Consider the following 24,401-nt stretch of genomic DNA (forward strand, 5'->3'; position numbering starts at 1 on the left):
TTTTGTTTAACAGAGGAGAATTTTTCAGTTCTTGTTTTCTTGTTTCTTGCCCTGCTTGTGTGGTGCCTTCCCCCCCCCACCACTCACACACTTAGGAGGGTCTACTTAGATATTATAGACCCCAGTCAGATTTTCCCAGACCAAACTGGCCTCCTATCAGGAGGAAAGAGTCACCTGCATTGGTTTTCCCTGAGGGTGAGACCCAGAAGATTGAAAGACTTTCCTGTGAAGTCTCTGGACTCTGTTTTTCTTATCCTTCCCTGTGTGTGGTGCTTTTCTGACTGCAGGTCCCACCAGCATAAGATTATGTGGTACCTTTAACTTTGGCAGACTCTCCCTGCTGGGGGCATGGTGGAGACAGAGGAGAGGTTGTAGGCTGGTTTTAATGGCTTCAAATTACCAAGCCCTGGTTTCTGAATTCCTTGATGGAGGGATTCCACCTGGGTGGGGCTTCACTGCTCCCCTGGGGAAGGCACAGGCTCCAGACAAGCCCCCAAAAGAGCTCACTTCTGCCTATGACTGGGACAGTTGCAGCCTGAAAGGTCCTGCTGCTGTATCCAGAGGCAGTCAAGCCTTTGTAGATACACAGCCACAAAAACCTCTGTTTCCTTCTTTTTTTTTCCCCCTTTTTCTGTCAGTCCTGCACCTTTGGCGCCGGGGCAAAAATGAGCAACCTCTGCTTTGATCAGGTTCACCTAAGCTGGGGGCTTATTTTTAGTAGTCAGAATTTTTAATTAGTTCCACAATTGGCATTTGGTTGGGCTTAGTCCCTGCTGCTGGTAAAGTCCTTTCCTTTCCCCACTGGGAAACGGCCTGTGGGGGAGGGGCGCTGGCCGCCGCCGCTTTGGGAACTCACGGTTTTGGGGGATGCTCGCAGCCAGTCCAGCTGGTCCAGACTGGGGTATGCTGTGTGTCTGGTCACTGACGTGGCCCCAGGAGCTGCTCTGTACTATTTCTGGTTATTTAGTAGTTGTTCTGGAGAATGAACTAAAACGCGCATATTGTTAAGCTGCCATCTTGACCCGTCCATAATGAACAATTTGAAGAAGAAATTAAGAAAGAATTCTATTTATGTTAGTAACTAAATGAATTAAATATCTAGGAATAAACTTAACCAAGTATATAAAGAACTTGCACACAGAAAACTAAAGCATTGCTAAAAGAGATCAAAGAAGACTTAAATAAATGGAAAGATATTTCATGTTCATAGATTGGATGACTAAATGTTAAGATGACAGTTCTACTAAGAGTGACTTACAGATTCAATGTAATCACAATCAAAATTCCAACAGCTTCCTTTGCTGAAAGTTAAAGCCAATCATCAAATTTATTTAGAAAGGTAAGATACCTCAAATAGCCAAACCCATCTTGAAAAAGAAGAACCAAGTTGAAGAACTCATACCTTCCAATCTTAGCACTTTTTAAAAAGCCCTGATAATCGTAACAGCATGCTACTGGCATAAGGACAGACATATAGACCAATGGCATCCAACTGAGTGTGCAAAAATAAACCCTCATATTTCTGCCCAATTGATTTTTGACAAGGATGCCAAATCCACTCAATGGAGAAAGAACAGTCTCTTCAACAAATGGTGCAAAATAATGAAGGTAGACCCCCTACCTCACAGCATACAAAAATCACCTCAAAATTGATCAAAGACTTAAATTTAAGAATCAGAGCTATAAAATTCCTGGAAGAAAACTTAGGGAAACATTTTTGGGACCTGTATTTGCAATGGTTTCTTAGACTTTACCCAAGGCATAAGCTAAAAAAAAAAGAAAAAAAAGACAAATAAATGAGACCTCATCAAAATTAAAAACCTTTGTGCATCAAAGGACTTTATCATGAAAGTAAAAAGACAACATACTAAATGGGAGAAAGTATTTGGAAATTAAATATCTGATAAGGGTTTAATATCCAGAATATGTAAAGAAATCCCACAACCGAACAATAAAAATACAATCAATTTAAAAAATGGGCAAAGAATTGAATAGACATTTTTCCAAAGAGGACGTAGAGATGACCAAAAAACACAGGAAAAGATGCTTAACATAGCTAGGTATTTGGGAAATGTAAATCAAAACCATTAGACACCATTTAACAACCACTACTATGCTTACTGTTAAAAAAAGGGAAATTACAAGTGTTGGAGAGGATGCAGGAATATAGAAAGCAACACCAGATGTTGGCGGGAATGTAAAGTGGTGCACCCACTGTGGAAGGTATTTTGACTTTTCCTCTGAAAGTTTAGAATAAAATTACTATATGATCTAGCAATTCCACATTTAGTTATATACCCAAAAGATTTGAAAACAGGGACTAGAACAGATATTTTCAAACTGATATTCATAGTGGAATTATTCACAATTGCCAAAAGATTTAAGCAACCCAAGTGTCCATCAACAGATAAATGGGTAAATAAAATATGAACATACATTGTAATACTATTCAGCCAGCGAGAAAATGAAGTTCTGATGCATATGATGATGTAGATGAATCTGAAAGACATTATGTTGAGTGAAATAAGCCAGACCCCAAAGGGCAAGTATTGTGTGACGTCACTGATATGAAACAGTTAGAATAAGCAAATTCAGATTCTTTCTAGAAAAATAGGTTTCCGGTGGTCTGGGTGTAGTTGGGATAGGGAGTTGAGGTTTAAATTGAACAGAGTTTCTATTTGGGTTGTTTGTAAAGTTTTGGTAGTAGATGGTGGTTATGTCAGCACAGCATTGTGTACATAACTAACAGCACTGAATTATATATTTGATTGTGGTTAGAAGGGGGAAATTTTTAGTGGAATATATACTACTAGAATAAAAGTTAAAAAAGAAAACATAAGATTGTACAAAACAAAGGGTGAACCTTCCTAATGTAAAAGATGAACGTATAGGTAATAGTACAAGTATAAAAATGTTCTTTCATGAATTGTAACAAAAGTATCACACTAATGTAAAGTATTTATATAAGGGTGGTTTAGTAGTTAGGTTCAGATGTCAGCTTGGCCAGGTGATGATGCCCAGTTGTTCTGTTGCTATGGTCTTAAATCACCAGCATAAGAAATTCACCTATGGCTGACTGCATCTGTGGTGGGCTGGGGGGAGTGCCTTATGCAGTGGGTGACATTTGATTTAATTAGTTGCAGGCTTAAAAGGAGGTGTCAAAAGAGAAAGAAGTAGCTCAGCACACCCCAGCTTAGTGCTCAGAGTTGACATAGACCCAGATGTTTGGAGTTGTAGAGAGGAAATGCCCCGGGGAAAGCTGTTTGAACCCAGAAGGTGGGAGAGAGGGCCAGGGGATGTTGTTCTGTACCTTCCCATGTGACAGAGAAACCCGGATGATGGCTAACTGCCTTTCCTCTAGGGAACTGTAAATTTGTAATTAAATAAATCCTCTTTATAAAAGCTGGTCCATCTCTGGTGTATTGCATTCCAGCAGCTAAACTAAAACAGGTAGTGTTTTTGGTTTCCTAGGCTGCTTGAAGCAGATGCCATGAAATGGGTTGGCTTAAATAATGGAAGTTTTTTAGCTTATAGTTTGAGGCCAGAAAAATGGCCAAATTAAGTCATCATCAAGGTGATGCTTTCTTCCTAAAGACTGGCAGCTCATGATCCTTGACTCCTCTGTTACATGGCAAGGCACATGGTGGCATCTGCTGGTCTCTCCCATCTCTTTGGTTTCATTGATTTTAGCTTCTGGCTTCCATGACTTTCTCCATCTCTCTCTCTGTATTCATTGTTTATAAAAGATTCCAGTAATACGATTAGGATCATCCTGAATGAGGTGGGTCACACCTTAACTGAAGTAGCCTCATTAAAAATTTCTACCAACAATGGTTTTACACCCACAGGAATGGATTAACTTTAAAAACATGTTTTTTCTGGGTATACATACAGCTTCAAACCAGCACACTACACCTTCTGGCCCCTAAGAAGACATGCTCTTTCTATGTGCATTTATTGCATCACAATTTCTCAAAAGCCATCAAGTACGAAGTTAGCTGTAGGTTTTTCATAATAGCCTTTATAATTCTGAGAATTTTTTTTTTTTTTTTTTTTTTTAAAGAGAGAGGGAGGAAGGGAAGGAAAGACAGAGAGAAGGAAGGAAGGAAGGGAGGAAGAAAGGGAAACATCTTTAAACATTTTCTTGTTTTATTATATTTTGTTTGTTTGTTTGTTTTTTTACATGGGCTGGGGCCGGGAATCGAACCGGGGTCCTCCGGCATAGCAGGCAAGCACTCTTGCCCGCTGAGCCACCGCGGCCCGCCCCATAATTCTGAGAATTTTTTATCCCTAGTTTTCTGAGTGTATTTATCAAGAAAGGGTGTTGGATTTCAAAGGGCTTTTCTGCATCTATTGAGATAATCATGTGTTTTCCCCCCTCCTTTTAAAAATTTTGTGTTGCATTACAGTGATTTTTGTATGTTGAGCCATCTTGCATTTTTGGGAGAAATCCCATTGATAAGATATGGGCTTGTCAGGTTGTGCAGTAATATTATACTTAATTTTCTGAGGAACTATTAAATTGTTTTTACAGTGTCTGCACTGTTTATATTCCCATCAACAATTAATAAGTGTTCCTTTTTCACCAGATCCTCTTCAACACTTGTTACTTTCCATTTTTTAGTAGTAGCCATTCTACTGAGTGTGAAATGACATATCATTGTGATTTTGATTTGCATTTCCCTAATGGCTAATGATGTTGAACATTGTTTTCATGTACTTATTAGCTATTTCTGTATGTCTTTGAAAAAATGTCTAGTTAAGTCTTTTGTTCATTTTAATTGCCTTTTTGTTGAGTTGAAGGATTGCTTTGTATATTTTGGATATTAAATCCTATCAGATATTTGGTTTCCCAAGATTTTCTCCTTTTCTGTGAGTTATCTTTTAACTTTCATGATGTCATTTGGCACATGAAAAATTTTATTTTTTTATAAGTTTTTTTTTTTTCATGTGCTGTATGGCAGGGTCACATTTCATTCTTTTTCTGTGTGAGTATCCTATTATTGCAGCACCATTTGTTGAATATTTTGTTTGTTTTTGTTGGTTTATTTGTTTGTTTGTTTGGGAAGTACATGAGCTGGGAATTGAACCTGGGCCTCCTGCACGGCAGGTGAGAATTCTACCACTGAACTACCCTTGCACCCTCAAAAAAATTTTTTTTTGATGAAGTTCTATTTATTTTTCTTTTGCTCATGTTTTTAGTGTAAAGTCTAAGAAACCATTGTCTAACACAGCATCCTGAAGATTTTTTCCTATATTTTCTTCTAGGAGTTTTATAGTTTTGGTTCGTATATCTAGGTTTTTGATCCATTGTGCGCTAATATTTATATATGGTGTAACATAGGTGTCCACCTTCATATTTTGCATATGAATAGCCTGTTTTCCCAGCACCATTTGTTGAAGAGACTATTTTTCCCTATTGAGTGGATTTGGTACCCTTGTCAAAAATAAGAAATAATTGGCCTGATGCCTGCCCATGCAATAATAATAATAATAATAATAATAATAATAATAATAAGCCATAGATGTGAGGGTTTATTTCTGAACTCTCAATTTGATTCTATTGGCCTGTATAAACGATTCTATTGTCCTGTATATTCTTGTGCCAGTTCCATGCTGCTTTGATTACTGTGGCTTTTTAATAAGTTTTGAAATAGAAAATATGAATCCTTCAACTGTGTTTGTCTTTTTCAAGATTCTTTGGCTCTTTGGGGCCCTTTACCTTTCTATATAACTTTTTTTAATAGTTTTAAAAATTTTTTTTTTTTGCATGGGCAGGCGCCAGGAATTCTCCAGCATGGCAAGAATTCTGTCACTGAGCCACCATCGCACACCCCCTTCCATATAATTTTGATGATTGGCTTTTCCATTTCTTGCAAAGGTGGCTGTTGGAATTAATTTTTAAATTTTTTTGGTAATTTTTATAAGAGAAATTTGGGTTCACAGAATAATCATATATAAAATACAGGGTACCCAAACAGGTCCCCACACCAGCACCTGTATTGGTGAGGAAAATTTGTTACAATTGATGATAGCACTTTTTTTTGTAATTATACTATTTTTTAAACAGTAATTACATTTATTACAATTGATGAAAGATTACTAAAACAGTGCTATTAACTATTGTCCATAGTTTATATAGGGTTTTTCACCCCATATTCCCAGTCTCTTATTATTATTTTCATGCATGTTTTTACTTTATTATCTACCCATACACTGGATAAAGTGGGTGTCAATCACAAAGTTTTTACAATCACACAGTCACAAGATGAAAGCTATATAGTTATACAGTGTTTATGAAACATCAAGGCTACTGAATTATAGTTCAGCGATTTCAGATATTTCCTTCTGGCTATGCTAATACATTAGAAACTGTAAAGAAATAGCTATATAATAAGTCAGTAGTCATAATCATTTGTTAAATCCTAACGTCTCAATTACAATTCCTCCCTTTAATTTGAACATTCTCTCAGTCTTCAGGGATATCTGGACAATAACCGTTCTGACTTCTTCTTGCTGAAAAGAAGTGTTGGCTTTATGGGTTAGAGGAAGGAAACTGGTTGATGTTCTTGAAGAGACAGATATCTCCGGGTTTCAGGGCTTATCTGGCATAGGAGCCATCTGGAGGCCTGAAGTTTCTGAAAGAGTAAATTTAATAGGTAATACTTTCATAGTCTTAGGTAAAGCCCAGGGTGTTCTGTAGGGTTTTCAGGAATACTGTTGGTTGGGGCTTGACCTGCTTTGGCAATTTGCAGTATCTGACTGAAAGAATTAAGTTTGATTTTAAGAGGGGATTCTTTGTCTGTATGAGTTATGGGAAAGGAACATAGGTATCCAGGTACATTGGATGAAAAGAACATTTTGCTCTAGTAACAAAACCCCATATCATATTACCATGTGGTTTAGAATGCTTCTGCATGGGAGTAGTGAATCACATTATTATATTTTAGACTGATTCATCACCATGAGATAAACATACAACAATACAGTTTTATAATCTCTAATTAGCTATACTTCTATTTACTGGAACTGGCTTCTTTTCTTGGGGGAAAAAAACATATTGACTCAAACCTAGAATGAGGTGGGATAGAGATTTAAAATGTGGGAAGAAATTTATAACTGCTTCTTAATTCTTTTTTTCATATTTAAACGTGAAACTTGGCATATTTCTCAATAATCTAAATGCTTCTGCACTGCTATTTCAGTGTTTCAAATAAACCTTTTAAAATCCTCTTTATTGCAGCTATAAGAATTCTAAATAAATTAAGAAGTACAAAGCCAAGCCAAAAAAAGGAATAAATCCAAAACAAAAATTTTTTCTGGAAACCTCTGAAAATCTTATAGATGTTAACACCTGCTTTTTTTAGTCCATAATCTCCAGGCTGAATATATTTTGTAAGCGGCAGCTAGTGTGCTGAAAAGGTTCCCGTAAACATAATTATTTCTTTATAAAGTTGGTTGCTATTCTTAACATTTCTAGCACCAGCAACTACTTACTAAAAACTTGTAAGTGTAATTAAAGGGTTGGTAAAATGGGCCCTAGCTGGCTACCTGTTTTTGTACATAGCTTTGCCAGAACACAGCCATGCTCATTCATTTGAGTATTATCTATGGCTGCTTTTGCATTACAGTATCAGAGTTGAGTAGTTGTGACAGAGTCTCAGGAAACTGAAAATATTTACTGTTTGTCCCTTTACACAAAAAGTTTGCCAGCTCCTGGCTAATTTAACTAGTTAACACATAATATGACCTAGGTTGGTGCTACGGTGGCTCAGTGGCAGAATTCTTGCCTGCCATGCTGGAGACCCGGGTTCGGTTCCTGGTGCCTGCCTATGCAAAAACAAACATAATATGACCTAATAGCATAACATAATGTGAGAGGGCTAGTCTTTTAGTTAGTTTAACACATTTATAGGGTTTTTTTTTCTTTTTTAACTCATTTTACTACTTATCTCATCTACAGCATTAGTAACTTCTCCCAAGTGTGGTCCTTAGATCATTATCATCATCAGCAGTATCACCTTGAAGCTTGCTAGAAATATAGAATCTTAGGTGCCACCTAGCCTTACAGAGTCATAATCTGCATTTTGATAAGATCCCCAAGTGATCTGTATGTACCTTAAAGGTTGAAAAGCACCAGTAATGCCCTAATTGGGAAGAGGACAAGAACAAACACATCTAGAACAAAGGGTTGACTATAACATTCAAGTCTGATGAAGGGCCAAAGAGGAGGATTATGGGTCAGGAGCACTAACAATTAAGAACAAATGGGGAGGAGTTTTTTTTTTTTTTTTCTTTTTTCTTTCTTTCTTTTTCTTTTTTTTTTGGTCTCAAGTAGGAGGCCTCCCCCTTACCCTCACCCCAGCCCCCCACCTTCACCGGCTTAAGCAGCTACCATGGCCGAGCTTTCCGGTGCGGCGTTGTCCCAGGCGGATTGGTAACTTTCAGATGAAGGCATTGAAGCTTGCACAAATTCTCCTGACAAAATCAATATAAATGACATCATCCCGATTGCTCTCAATACAGATCTAAGAACAATTGGCAAGAAATTCCTCCCTGGTGACATCAATGGTGGAAAGGTAGAAAAGCTTGAAGGTCCCTGTGTGTTGCAGATTCAAAAAATTCGCAATGTTGCTGCAGCAAAAGATAACGAAGAATCTCAAGTTGCACCAAGAATGCTGCGTTTGCAGATGACTGATGGTCATATAAGTTGCACAGCAGTAGAATTTAATTATATGTCAAAAATAAGCCTGAACACACCACCTGGAACTAAAATTAAGCTCTCAGGCATTATTGACATTAAAAATGGATTCCTGCTCTTGAATGACTCTAACATTGAATGACTCTAACACAACAGTTCTTGGTGGTGAAGTGGAGCACCTTATTGAAAAATGGGAATTGCAGAGAAGCTTGTCAAAACACAATAGAAGCAATATTGGAACTGAAGGTGGACCATCTCCTTTTGTGCCATTTGGACAGAAGTGTATGTCTCATGTCGAAGTGGATAGTAGAGAACTTGATTGAAGAAAGACCTTGCAAGTTACTATGCCTGTCAAACCTACAAATGATAATGATGAATTTGAAAAGCAAAGGACTGCTGCTATTGCAGAAGTTGCGAAGAGCAAAGAGACCAAGACATTTGGAGGAGGTGGTGGTGGTGGTAGAAGCAATCTCAATATGAGTGCTGGTGGTAATCGAAATAGGGAAGTTTTGCAAAAAGAAAAGTCAGCCAAATCTGAAGGGAAGCATGAAGGTGTCTACAGAGAACTGGTTGATGAAAAAGCTCTGAAGCACATAACAGAAATGGGCTTCAGTAAGGAAGCATCGAGGCAAGCTCTTATGGATAATGGCAACAACCTAGAAGCAGCATTGAATGTACTTCTTTTTTTTTTTTTTTTTTTTTTTTTTTTTTTAAAGGAAAGACAGAGAGAAGGAAGGAAGGAAGGAAGAAAGGGAAACATTTTTAAACATTTTCTTGTTTTATTGTATTCTGCTTCTCCGTTTTTGTTACATGGGCTGGGGCCGGGAATCGAACCGAGGTCCTCCGGCATAGCAGGCAAGCACTTTGCCCGCTGAGCCACCGCGGCCCGCCCTGAATGTACTTCTTAATAGCAATAAACAAAAACCTGTTACAGTTCCGCCACTGAGAGGTAAAGGAAAAGGCAGGGGGAGAATAAGATCTGAAGATGAAGAGGATCTGGGAAATGCAAGGCCATCAGCACCAAGCACATTGTTTGATTTTTTGGAGTCCAAAATGGGAACTTTGAGTATGGAAGAACCTAAATCTCAGCCACAGCAGCTTCATCAGGGACAACATAGATTGTCAAATACTGAGCAAAATGGAATAAAGGTAATAATCAGCCAAGACATCTTCCTTGAAATGATAACAGGCAGCCAAGAAATGAAAAACCTCCTCGTTTTCAAAGGGACACTCAAAATTCAAAGTCAATTTTAGAAGGCATGGGATTACCTAGAAACAGAGGTTCTGAAAGCCCAAATACTTCTTCAGGATCCAAAGTATGGGCTGAAGAGAGAAACAAGTATGATATAACATATTCTAGATACGATAGAACTAAAGATACTTCATATCCTTCGAGTTCTCAGCACAATAATGGTGCTTTTAAGAAAAGAGATAACTCTATGCAAAGCAGACCAGGTAAAGGTCCAGTTTATGCAGAGGCAAAAGAAAATCCACTTCCTCAAGAATCCATAGATTATAATTATCAAAAACGTGGAAAAAGAGAAAACCAAACAGCAAATCTTGCTCATTTTTATGACAGGAAACCACGAACAATAAATAATGAAACTTTCACTGGTATAAAATCTAAAAAATATTTTAATGTAAATAGTGATTTCCAGAATCCTGTTAGAACTAACAGTTTCATAGATCTTCCAAATGGAGAGATGGAAATGGCACCGAAGGGGAGGTGAATAGGACCTTATTATGTCATCCGGACCCATTCCAGCTACACCCTATGATGATAAAATATTTTATAATAGTGGGCCTAAAAGAAGATCAGGGCCAATTAAACCAGAAAAAGTACTAGAATCATCTATTCCTATGGAGTATGCAAAAATGTGGAAACCTGGAGATGAATGTTTTGCACTTTATTGGGAAGACAACAAGTTTTACCAAGCAGAAGTTGAAGCTCTCCATTCTTCAGGTATGACAACAGTTGTTAAATTCATTGATTGTGGAAACTATGAAGAGGTACTACTAAGCAACATCAGGCCAGTTCAAACAGAGGCATGGGAAGAAGAAAGTACCTATGACCAAACTCTTGAATTCCGAAGAGGAGGTGATGGCCAGCCAAGACAATCAACTCGGCCAACCCAGCAGTTTTACCAGCCTCCTTGGGCTCGGAATTAATATGAAAAGAATCTTCCAGAAGAAATGAACCACTGACTGCAACAACCAGGCCAAAACTTGTTGCTAGACCTCCTGCTTTCCCTTCAGAGCAAGAGCAGTCACAGTGGATATTGTTATCTGAAGAAAGAGAAAGCAGATTTTGAAAGGAAAAAAAAAAGATTCAGCTCTTACAAAGAATGGGAAAAAATACCAAGTTAAATAAAGCAAATACCAAGATTTTTTCTTCAGCCATCAATAAAACCAATGTGCTATTAAAAAAAAAAAAAAGAACAAATGGAGACATGAAAAGTTGACAGAAACACACATCACCTTCCTCATAACTTTATTTGATCTGACTAAAATTCAGTTTTTGTGAGGATATTCAGATGTTTTCAGATATTTCAAACGTGTTAAAGCAAAGGATTAAAAAACATTTTGATAGGAAGTACCAGTTCATAGACAATGAAATAAGGTAAATAAAAAAGATTAATAAGAAAAGTTGTCGTTTAATAAAAAGCATCCAAATTAAAACAAAATGTAATTTTTATATAGTAAATCAGCAAAGATTTTTAAGTATCCATCCTCAATACTTAGGAAATGATGTTGAGAAATGCATCTGTATATTGTAGAGAGGAGCGGTAAAACCTGTTAGAAAAAAGCAGTTTGACCCCATGAAGAGCCTTTAGAAACATTCAAAATCTTTGATCAGTAATTCAGTGTCTTGGAAAATTCCTACAGTAATAATCAGAGACCAGGACCAAGATTCAAATCCAGCCAGCCTTTGTCATACAGTTATTTATGCCAAAATGCAAACAAATATAAATCTCCAGTGACAGAGGAAAAATGGTGTACTTTTTAAAAACATTCGTGTGATGGGATATTATGGAATATTATTTTTTATAGCATCTTTAATGCTGTGGTAATTACTTGAAGTGCAGTAAAAAGTGCCTTTAGGCAGAAGGCTAAATAAAACAAAAATAAAAACAAAATACTTTGTTTAGTCTACAGTGTAAAAGCAACAGATACTATAGCCCAGGCAGGCAGATGCTATAATTTGTCCTTATTTGTGAACCCAATAAATTGCCTTACTTGAAGAAATATTTTGAATAAAACAACCACACGATCTCAAGGCACCTCCTTCTTTAGAATCTGGGGTGGTTATTGTGACCAGCATCACCTGGGAGTCTATACCCCAAAATTTCTGCACATATCCGAGCCCCTCTATGAACAGCATGTTCATGTTCTTCCAGCTGAAGCACAGCTGCTCCTTCTCCCATTACAAAGCCATCTCTCTTTGGATGAAGCAGTCTTCATGACAGTTTAGGATCTGAGTTCGTGCTCAGGGCCTGCACTCTGGAAAACCCAGCAAGAGATAAAGGGCTAATGCATAAATCTGTACCTCCAGCCACTATCACATCAATATCTCCATGGGCTATGAATCTAAAAAAGTCTCCCACAGTGTGAGCTTTCATGGTACAGGCTGTGGATATTGCCTGATTGGGTCCCTTGAGATTATATCAAATTCTGACCTAACCTGTTACCATACTGACAAGAATCTTAGGGATGAAGAATGGACTGACTTTATTGTAGCCTTTTGTCTGAAACACCAAGGTAGTTCCAGAAATAACTTCAAGAGGAACCCTTTTCATGCTAATTGCAATACCGGTGGCCACTTAATCAGCTTCTGATTGAGGATACAGCTGGAATCTTTCATGGCTAATTCTGCAGCCCCAATGGCCATGATGGTGGGAGAAGACATGGCTTGATATCTGAGTTGGACACAAAGTTTTGTTCATTGAACTGACCTTCATTACTATCTTTTGGCACATAAGCAGCAACACTGCAAGAAATACTTTTATACTCTTCACCAACCAGTGAAACAATTCCACTCTTTCCCCAGATAAGGCAATCCCATACTAATTGAGTTCCAACACCAAGAGTCACAAAGCTAATGCCTGTACTGACAACTTGCTTATGCAATCTGATATTGGCATAGTTTCGAAAAATCTCCTTTTTCTTCTTATTGGACGCTGACATCTTGAATATAGAAGATGAGGGCTTGTAATTTTTAGGGAATTTCGCAAGCAGTATGACAATGTAATTGAGATTCAAATGATCAGAAACACATCCCTGCATGCCCCAAGACTCATGCCAATCATGCAGCTACCATCCCCAGCAAGGACCAGCTATTGGAATTTTGATTGTGATTGCAATGAATTTGTAAATTGCTTTGGTTAGAATCGACATTTTAACAATATTTGTTCTTTCAATCCATGATCACTTAATGTCCTTCCGTTTATTTAGGTTGTCTTTGATTTCTTTCAGCAGTTTTTTGTAGTTTTCCATGTGCAAGTCCTTTATAACCTTGGGTAAATCCATTCCCAGGTATTTGATGATTTTAATTTTTATTGTAAATGAGATTTCTTCCTCAGTTTGTTCATTTCCAACATAAGGGAAACTACTAATTTTTTCATGTTGCTCTTGTATGCTCTACTTTGCTGAATTAATTTATTTGCTTTAGTAGCTTCATTTTGGATTTTACAGGATATTCTGTATTTTTGATCATGTCATCTACAAATAGGAAAATTTCTACTTCTTCCTGTCCAATTTGGATACCTTTTATTTCTTTTACTTATCTAATTGCTCTGGCTAGTACTTCTAGTACAATATTGAAAACAGTGGCAGGTGGGTATCTTTGTCTTGTTCCTGATCCTAAGGGGAAATATTTCAATCTTTCTCCATTGAGTATGATTTTAGTTGTGGGTTTTTATATATGCCTTTTATTGTGTAGAATATTTTCCTTCTATTCTTAGTTATCTGAGTGCTTTTTTCTCAAAGGGTGCTGAATGTTGAGAAATGCCACTTCTGCATCAGTTGAGATAATCATGTGTTTTTCTCCATGTTCCATTAGTGTCAGATATTATATCAGTTGTTTCTTTGAACCAACCTTGCATTCCTGGGCTGTACCCACTTGATCACTGTGTATAATTCTTCTAATGGAGCTGTTGAACTCTGTTTTCTAGTATTTTGGTGAGGATTTTTGCATTTATATTCATAAGGAATATTGGCGTGTAATTTTATTTTCTTGTGGTATCTTTGTCTGGCTTGGGTATTAAGGTGATATTGGCTTTATAGAATGAGTTCTGAAATGTTCCTTCCTCTTGAAATTTTTGGAGAAGTTTGAGCAGGATTGGTGTTAATTTTTCTTGGGATGTATTGATAAAATTCACCAGTGAAACCATCTAGTCCTGGGCTTCCCTCTGTTGGGAGGGTTTTGAATACTGACTCAATTTTGTTTCTTGTTATTGGTCTATTGAGATCTTCTATTTCTTTTTGTGTCAGTTTAGGCAGTTTGTGTTTTTTTAAGAAGCTTGTCTTTCCTCTAAGTTTTCTAATTTGTAGGCATATAATTGTTTATGGTCTCCTCTTATAATCCTTATTTCCATTGGTTGGTAGTAATATTCCCCTTTTATTTCTGACTTTAGTTATTTGCATCCTCTCTATTCTTTGTTAGTTGAGTTAAAAGTATGTCAGTCTTGTGGATCTTTTCAAATCACTTTTTTTTGTTCTCTATTTTTTATTCTCTATCTCTGCCCTAGTGTTTATTTCTTTACTTCTGCTTGCTTTGGGTTTAGTTTGTTCTTTTTATAGTTCCCCCAACTATACAGTTAGGTCTCTGATTTGAAATCTTCCTTTTCTTTTTTTATATGTAAGCTTTCAAAGCTGTAAATTTTCCTCACAGTACTGCATTTGCTGTATGCTGAAGCATTTAATATGGTGTATTTCTTTTTCACTTGTCTCAAGATATTTCCTAATTTCCCTCTTTGACCCATTGCAGGGGGAGGGGCCAGCAAAGATGCCACAAGCTTCTTCTCCCATTTTTTAGTTGCGTTCTCTTGATTGAGTTCTTGCCCAGTTCTTCCCTTTAACAGTTCTCTGAAATTTTGAGAACTTGCCACTTTTGCTAGTTGTTCAAAGAGTTTGTGGAAGAATAGAACTCTGGAGCATCTTATGTCACCATACTAGTTGACCAGAAGTCCTACATTCTTTTTTTTTTTTTTTTGTGGGGGTGATGGTTCATGGTCTGAGAATTGAGCATAGGTCTCCTGCATGGAAGGTGAGCATTCTATCACTGAACCACCCATGCACCCTCATTTTTTTTTATTATTCTTTTTCTTTCTGCTCTACAGACTTTACACTTCCCCTCACTTTATTTTCTAGTTGCTTTTACTTTCTTCTGCCTCCTCCATACTTCTGTTGAGCCCCTCTGTTGAATATTTCATTTCAGTTAGTTACTTTCCAGCTCCGAATTTCCATTTGGTTCATCTTTATAATTTCTATCTCATAATGGAGATTCTCATTTTGTTCATATATTGTTTTCCTTTAATTCATTGATTCTATTTAAGAGACTTGTCTAAGATCTCTGGTTTGTATTCCAGAGACAGAGCACTTCTCTGCAATAATTCTTTTTTAGTGTGTGACTGAGCCATATTTTCTTGCCTCCTTTATGTTTTGTAATTTTTGTTGCGAACTGGTCATTCTACATATTATGTTCTTGGTCAGTCTGAAAATCTAATTCTCCCATTCTTTAGTCTGCCAGATCAAGAACAAGATTGAAAAAAAAAAGAGAGGAAGAAAATGAAAGAGTGAGAGAGAAGAAAAATATACTAATAGTCACCCCCTTCCCCCCACCCCCAAAATAAACAAAACCAAAAAAACAAAGGAGTTGTGCTGCCTTTTCAAGTCTCTTGTTAAGTGATACTGTGAAGCCAGAGGCTGTCAAGATCATAATGTAGGCCATTGTCCTTGATGGTCTTCAGTGACCCACCAGAACAAACAACATAGAGAGGGAAAGAAGAACCCTAATCACAAAAAGGTGCACTGGCTTTTTAAGACTAGTAGTTGCTGGTGTGAGGCAAGAAGTCTTGGGGAGAAGGAAAACGAAGATTATCATTTACTCTGGGTCCTCAGGGATCTGCCAGACCAGGAAATGCCCACAGCCGAAAGGGGGAAAAAAAAGCCAAAGAGTGTGCACTGACTTTTTGCTTCCAGGTGGATGCTGCTATGAGACCAGAAGTCACAGCAAACCTTGGCTAGTGTGTGTTCTGGGCTGTCAGGGTTTTGCCAGACCAGGAAGTACCCACCCACAAAAGAAAGAAACTCAACAACAACAAAGGTTCACTGGCCCTTTATTTCCCCATGGATGCTGGTGTGAGTCCCAAAGTTGCTGCTTCCCAGAGGGCCAAAACCATGACTAACATTCATGCCGGGCTCCCAGGAATTCCCAGGACTGACCTCAACCCCAACACTTGAAAGATGAGATTTCCTCTGGATCCAGACCACATTTTTACAGCTACTGCCATTTTCACAGCCCACTGCCCTAGGGCAGAACAATGCGGACTGGTGGTTTGTGCATTCTACAAAAATTGTACTCTCAGCAGACTCCCCCTTCTTCTGGCATCCCTGTAGTTGTTTTAAATGTCTGAGCTGGTTCCAGGATTACCATCTACTTAGTTCCAGTTTCTTTTTCTACCTCATTAATTTTTTCCAGTGAAGGGAGTGATTTATAAAACTTCCTACTTTGCCTATTTGCCTGGACTTAAGTGAGATTTCTTGAAGGAAAAATGTAGTTGTTTTTATTTGAATGTATTTTGAAAGTAGAATTTCTTATTCATTAAACTTCAAAGTAGAAGCATATAACCAAGACTGGGAATGATATTTCAAAATAGACAGGGTACTGTAGAAATTATAAAGCACGGAAGCTAATATTCTACATGAAAGGAAACTTGCTGCATATCTTTTTAACTAGAAAATGAGCCATTTGCTTCTGACACAAATCAGTTTGATATAAACTGACCAAATTTTATAAACCAGTTATTTTTGTCTTTGCCTCTAGCATGTTGTTCTTACCTGGAACAATCCTCTGCAAATCCTCTAATGCCTCAGGCAAAGTAGTTCCTTCTACTTGTGCCTCTTCGTATTTTGTACAACCCTCTACCTGCTTAGATTATATCATGATATGTGCTGACTCTCACTTGACTGTGAATGTCTTGGCCTGCAAAACTGTTTTGTACTCATCGCGGCATCGCAGGTGGCCTAGGATGAAGCCAGTTGAGAAAAGTTTAATAATGCTCATTCACATGTTCATTTAGTGATACACATTCAGTACATTGAATGTATACAATAGAGCAGATACTATTTCCACAGTATCTGGAAATACTGTGATGAACAGGACTGGTACATCTCTTGCTCTCAGTAGTCTTACAGTCTAGCAGAAAAGATGGGCTTTGATATGAGTCATTACAATAAATGAGGAGGAGGCTTATGATAGGGAAGTACAGGATCCTACTGTACTACCCAGAAAGTGACTTGCCTTATTAATGCAATTAGCACCTTCATTAATAATGTATTGGGAGTAACTTTTCTCTCCCAACAATGCTACCTGTCTGATTCTTTGTAATATTACTTTAATTGATAAGGACTGAAATAGTTGTTTAAAACTTTTTTAAAAAATTTGGTTCTTCATTCATTTCAAATAGCCAAACACTTTGAGTCAAGAGCACATAATTCTCTTTTGATGTATATTCAGTTTCAATATATGGATTCAAAGCTGGTATTCTGCAAAGATTATTAGGATTTTCCAATTCAAAGACGAGAAAATAATCTCTTTTTGTGGGAATTCTCTCTAAATTTCAGAGGTCTTTGTAAATTTTACAGACCCCTAGCAGCAATTCTGACTTGCAGGGAAGCACATAAAAACTACCAATTTACTGGTCTTAAAAATTTATTATCTCTAGTAGAAATTTCCTGAAAAATAATGCTAATATTTGTGGAGTGCTTGTAAATTCAGACACTATGCTAAATGTATGATATGAACTATCTCAGTTAAACATCCCAGGTATGCCATGAGTTAGGTAATATTTTTTATCCTTTTCCTGTAGATGAAGACACTGAAAGTGTCTAAGTGCCCAAGGTCCATAAACTAGAAGTGGTGTGTCAGAATTGATCTTAGAAATGTCTAGCTTTGAAATCCAAGTTATTGACTCGGTATTATTGCTTGAGAGAGAAATATGAGATGTGTTAACATGTTGAGACAGCCATATTTTGTCCATTATAAGAAATACTACTCTTTGTTATTCTTAATAAAAATGATTTGTTTTATTTATCCTTAAATTTATGAATAAATGAAAACTAAGATATTCATGGTATAAAGTAGACAGGACAGGCCATTTTATCTTTTATTGGTGGGGTGACTGTGTTTTGGAGATATTCTTAGCAAAATATCAAAACTTTAAATTCATTTACCCCTTGACTCAGCAGTACAACTTTTAAGAATTTGTCCTGTAGCTAAACTTACTCATGCAAAGATATATGTCTTCAGTCTTCTTTGTAGTATTGTTTGAATTAGGAAAAAGATGGAAATGACTTGCATGTTCTACAGGGATCTGGTAAAATAAGTTATAGTACATCAATAAAATGTAATTTTATGCGAGCATTAAAAAGAATAACAATACTAGCTAATCAAGCAAAGTACAGCTGTTATTTAATCTTCATAAAGATTGCTGTTGTTATTATTAGCCCCATTTATAGATGAAGAAAATGAGGCATAGAGAGGCTAAGTGACTTGTCTTCTGTGGTAGGACAAAGACACCAAAGCAGGCTGTCTGGTTCCAGAGTCCATATTATTAATTACTGTGCTGTAGTGCCTTTAGTATGTTAATAATGAAAAAAGATAAATTGGTAAGTGAAAAGAACCAATTGTTGAAAATTTGTATGGTATACCACTTGTGAAAAGATCTATATCTATTCTGTATTGTTCAGTTATAACATACAGAATCTCTGTATATGTTTTCTTATGACATGTGAAATCTCTATATTATCCAGGAGTCTTTTGGATTATATATACATAAAAAATTATATATACATAAGACATGCATTATGTTTATATATAGACATATATACACACATAAGACATAAACACACACACGTGTGTATGTATATATAAAAGTATACATTCACAGAAAATTTCTGGATAGTCATATAAGAGCTGAAGAGTAAAAAATTTTGGGAAATTATATAGAAAAGTTTTCTTTATACCTTGTAGGTCTGTGAATTTTAAGAAGTAATGAGCGTGTTACTTTTATAATAAAGACAAATTTATATAAAAAATTTTGTGCAGCCCACGGTGGCTCAGCAGGCAGACTTCTCACCTGCCAGAGACCTGGGTTTGATTTCTGGTGCCTGCCCTGGCAAAAAAAAAAAAAAAGAAAGGAAAAAAAGTCTTAAAGAGTGGATGTGGTAATTTCCTAACAAATATATTACTGGAGATAGGGATAAAGGTAACTTTTTTTTTCTTTTTTTTTCTTTTTTATTTTTTTTCTTATTTTTTTAATCTTATTTTAAAGCTAACTTTTTATTATTTGATCTTATGTACTGTGAACTTTTAAAAACAAATAGTACGCATTAGTTTTATAAGGACATGCATTTCCAATGAAAACATTTATAAAGAGTGGACATAATCTTTCTCTAACAATTATGTACTGTGAAATATCATTATTTTGTGTCTAAGCATAGGATCAGTCTGTTCATTATATTCACAAGTTTAGAATAAATCTGCCTATATTAAATTTGTATTGGAGATCTGCTGTCTTGCTATCTTAAAGGCTAGTTCTTTTCTAACATCCCCTGAATTGTAAGGGAACTCCAGGAAGATTTACCTTGTTTTTATAAACAGGATTGTTTCCAATTGATGTCTTAGTAATGAAATCTTTCACAACAAATGAGAGTCAGCAAATGCAGAAGTTGACAGCAATTTTCCTAGTTGTTACTAGTCAATTGAGCATAATTTTCCTGGAGGAAGATGCTCTCATGCTTCTTAAATTCAGAGCATTTATGAAAAACAAATGTCAATTTAAAACTGCACTGTTTATTAAGAGGCAATGTTCTAGTTTTGACTGTCAGTATTTTAATATTATGCTTAGTCATGGACTGTAGTTGGAATTAGGTTGGCTGATAAAGGCTGAAATAGGCTTAGCTGAAACTTAAGTATAACTTATCTGGGGATTGTGTTTTTCAGGTGAAGCTCTGAAAGTATCAGCAGAGAGATTTACAGATGACCCCTGTTATCTCCCGAAAAGGGAGGCTGTGGTTCAAGCTGCCCGTGCCTTGTTGGCTGCAGTTACCAGACTCCTTATCCTTGCAGATATGATTGATGTCATGTGTCTCTTGCAGCACCTGTCAGCTGTAAGTAAAACATGGCTTAGTTTACTTTGGCATTGTTCTTATTTCTAATTCTGTTCTCTGAACCTGGCATCAATCCTAGTGCATCCCAGCCTCACTTTCATTTCTTAATGTCACCCATCAGAAGAACTGGATTGCATTGTGAAGACTAATGCAAACCTCAGGAGAACTAAGTCAGAAGTTAATCCTAAAGCTAGTAGGAAATTGAAAAACAGAAAATGAATTACTGATAAGGATATAGTGAGGAGAAAGTCCTAGACTTTTAACCGTTTAAACTATTTTTTGATGTTCTGTGTGAATATAATTTCTTATGGCTATAATGTATGCATAAAGTATTTATCATCTTTCTTCTCCACAGTATAAATAATTTGAGAAAGAGAAACTTTAAAGGATAAGACATTTGGAAGTTTGTAAAGGGGTACTACTTTGCTGCCTTCCCTTGATATAAGATAAATACTGCATGTTTGCAGGCAGTCTGTGATCCCTGTAGTAATCTATTATGAAAATATATATGTATTTTAACTAGGAGATTAGAAAGGTAACAGGACATCCTGCTTGCACTGTTTTGCTAGACAAATCCATTTAGCATGGGTTTAGTAGAAAGAGAATTTTATTAAATCTGTTTTACTTAATTTATTTAATGTGATTGTCATTAATTGTGTCCAGATGACAAGGTTGTAAAGAACCTCTTGAAATCTCTGCTTCATTTCTTTAAATAGAATCCTTATACTTCTGTCCATAAATACATCTGTGTTTTCATAAAGGTGCTTGCAATGTAATACCACTACTCCATTAAGCAAATGATAGACTTGTCTAATTGACCTTTTTGTCAAAATCATTTTCTCTAATTACTAAGCTAAACCTTTCTTTCCATGTTTATCTTACTCACTATTGCCTATTTTAATCCTAAAGCAGAGTGACACTCTCTTTGTGCTTTTATATTCCTTTTCTTTTGATCGCATCACTATTATAAAATAATTCAACATTTCTTTTTTATTCTTTATTTAAGTACCTTTTCAGGAAAGGAATTGGTTCTCATCACCAGCAGTTTTTAATTAGTGGGTTTATGAGGGAGATAACTGAGCAAAAAGTCTCTACTGTTACTTGGTTATGGCTTACTGTAGAATCTTAGACAAATATTTGAACATTTCTGAACATTTTTCTCATATATGACCATAAACATTAATGAATGCTGTAAACAAGGAATGGTTATGAAAGATTAAGTGCCAGATAATTCCTCCTTCTAATGACACAGTTTTCCTATTTCAGATTCTAGATTTATTGAGATAAAGTAGAATGAAGGACTTTTGTGAGGTGAAAATTGCCACCTTCATAACCATTTAGGAATCACACAAGTCCTTTCACTACCATTTTCTTTCTTTCTTTGCATGAATAGGCACCGGGAATCAAACCCGGGTCTCTGGCATGGCAGGTTTCTAACTCTTCCTGCTGAGCCACCGTGGCCCACCACCTTCACTACGATTTTAATTGAGTACCTGCTAAGTTCTAGGTTTAAAACTAGATAATTTACACATATCATGTCATTCAAATAAAGTAGGAAGTATTGTATGTCAAATAGAAGCAAAGTACTACATTTTTCAATAATAAAAATTAATGTTTATTGAGTTTTTGTATTGTGTCAGACATAATGCTATCAGATTATCTCTATTCAGTCCTCACAACAGCCTTATGATTATGCTTTCTCTTTTACATATGAGCAAACTTGAGTCACAGTGAATTTAAGTAACTTGCTTAAGGCAATAGGAAAAAAAACAAACAAATTTGGGAACTTAGTATTCGAAGGGTTAGAACAGTTTTAACTACAAATAGTGTTTAGACAAGTCCATGGGCCTAAAATGGGTTATTAAAGGAAGTTAGGTATGTCATAAGGAGGCAGTTTTAACTTGAGTCACCCTTTTTCACACTTGTTGATACCTTTGTCAGAATCTGATCTGGGACTAGATCCTTTAAAACACTTACTAAATATATACAGTATAAAATGATACCTCTTCAATGAAAAAGAAAATGACACCAAAGATAAGATATTTTGTGGTAAACTGTGATTAATTTGTATTTAATCCTTACAAAAACTGTATTTGAATTGTATTATCAACTCGGTTCTTAAGAGGTTCCATGAAGAATGAAGTCAAATACAATTTCTTTAAAGTTTTAAAGATTGGAATTATGTAGCCCAACATATCCCCCAAATGTGGCACCTGTTTTATAAATATTCAACATGAAAAAGTTTTTTTATATATGGTCAGTGCTGTGTACAGAAGATCCCCTAGAATATTTTCAGTGCACATTAGCACATAAAAATTGGTGAGAAAGTTTGCAGAAATAAAACCCTGTTTAACTTTGCTTAACCCAGAGTATCTCAATTTTTCTTTTGACCCTAGAATTCTTCTATATATTAATCCTGGTAGTTTCTCGGATCATCACTTTGGAAAATATTGGTTTAAAATTTTTGCAGTAATGGTTGCTCTCAACTTCTACTTGGAAGTTAGACAATCAGAGACTAATAGTGGGAAAATCCTTAGTGCCCTTTAATCTAATATCCGCTCTGAAGTGTTAACGACCTTCTCCTACAATATACAACATATACAAATGTCTAATAATATACATGATCACGAACAATAATAGTGATCTCAGTTCTATGAGATGGTGAAGCCTATTTTGGACAATTCTAATTGTTGGAGACATCAAGTTTAACTTAGATTTGCCTTCTTGTTATTTCCTTCTGTTGCTTCTGGTTTTGCACTCTGGAGCAACACAAGGGAAGGCATGTTTCAAATAACTGATAATACTCTTAATATTCCCCAATGTCTTCCCTTATCTAGGCTGAACTTTTCTTGACCTTATGCCCTTCCTTGTATGATAGCATCTGAGTATTCTAAATACTCTAGAACTTCTTTATCTTTCACACTGACTTTTGTGACTTTGTATTGTTTTCAGTTTCCTGCTGAAACTTTCAATTTTGATTTTAATCTTGTTGAATATGGAAAGCAGAATTGTTTTATGGTCAGGGTTTGAAACCTCTAGTGTCTGGACTCCTGGGGTGTCTTTTTCCTGCTGTGTTTTTGCTCATGGTGTCTTGTTTCTCATATGAGTGGCTGTCTTTGATTGTATACAGACCTTGCCTCTCCTGCTATCGAGAAATTCCTCACTGTCTATTAGCTTTGGTGTTTTTAAGATGAAGTATTCTATATTCATCAAACCTTGTTCATTTTCTTCGGCAGAAGAATTGGACTGAATTGCTAAGTTGCCTTTACAAGAAAATAGAGGTCCTCAAAATACTTAATTCCTTTCTATGTTTATTCTAATTGTAGGTAATTCCTATAAGATGTAGCATCTTGAGAAGAAAACAAAACTCTCTGATGTGAACATTCTGTAATCTGATAATTGCTTCCCTGATTTAATGCCTAATATTATCTTACCTATTATTGTAAACTTGTGCTGTTGGTATATACCGATTTTGTGAGCAATTAAAACCTCCCAGTCTCTGAACTAAAACTGTTAATTCAAGTCTTCCTCTTCTGATAGTTTTCTTTTTATATGTATACGTAGCTGTTACATTTATATTCAAAGAATTTTTAACTTGTTAATTTTGGATTTTTGTTATAATCTATCAAGATCTTTTTGTTTCTTGATTTTATCTTTCTTTCCTAACCTGGTGTCATTTTCAGATTTCTTTAATGAAATCATTAATGACAAATGTTTAATGACATAGGAAATAGTGTCATATCTCCCTTCCAGAAAATACCAAGCAAATACTAGCACACATTGAATAAAATTGTTGAAATGAGCTTCAAACTCACGTCACTAGATTACTGTATAATCCACGTTTCTTTTTCATCCTCAAGCACTTTCTCTAAGGCCTTCCTGAAATCCAGATATATTGTCTGTGGTAACATGGATCTATCAGTCTAGTAATCCTAGTTATAAAGGAAATTAGGTTAGTTTGGCATGACTTAATCTTAACTCCATAAATAGCTCTAAATGAGTACTGCTTGCTTATTTCTTTTCTTTTTCCTTTCCTTTTCTTTTTTTTAACCATCATTTTTCAGTTTCCCTTGATTCACTTACTTAATGGTTGTAAACTACTTGTCTGCTGGGATCTCTTTGTCCTTAAGTTATAGATATATTTGGCTTGAATCCTCATTCCATGTTTTGTCAAGTATAATGTTCTCCCCAAGATTTCTGCATGTTCCTTGGGTGCTCATATTCTTAGGGTCACTTCTGGCTCCAAGCTTTAGCTTCCACACATTTGTTTATGGATTATCTTTCTATTCCTGAGCTACATTATGTTCAC

The 24,401-nt window shown here is 36.1% G+C and overlaps 1 protein-coding gene and 2 pseudogenes across 11 annotated transcripts in view; 2 read left to right on the forward strand and 1 right to left on the reverse strand.

Moving 5' to 3' along the window:
* The window catches only part of CTNNA3 (catenin alpha 3), a 1,849,311-nt gene that overhangs the window by 146,046 nt on the left and 1,678,864 nt on the right, over window positions 1–24,401 (forward strand). For all 11 annotated transcript variants that reach the window (XM_077125140.1, XM_077125142.1, XM_077125146.1 and 8 more), the window contains exon 4: window positions 19,926–20,092. In XM_077125140.1, the coding sequence (XP_076981255.1) occupies window positions 19,926–20,092 (167 nt within the window). The remainder of the gene's footprint in view (window positions 1–19,925; window positions 20,093–24,401) is intronic.
* On the forward strand, window positions 8,397–11,029 carry LOC143653082 (tudor domain-containing protein 3-like; annotated as a pseudogene).
* LOC143654529 (3-oxoacyl-[acyl-carrier-protein] synthase, mitochondrial pseudogene) lies at window positions 11,910–12,939 on the reverse strand (annotated as a pseudogene).

This window comes from Tamandua tetradactyla, chromosome 13 (genome assembly GCF_023851605.1).
Source record: "Tamandua tetradactyla isolate mTamTet1 chromosome 13, mTamTet1.pri, whole genome shotgun sequence".
Lineage (NCBI taxonomy): Eukaryota > Metazoa > Chordata > Mammalia > Pilosa > Myrmecophagidae > Tamandua > Tamandua tetradactyla.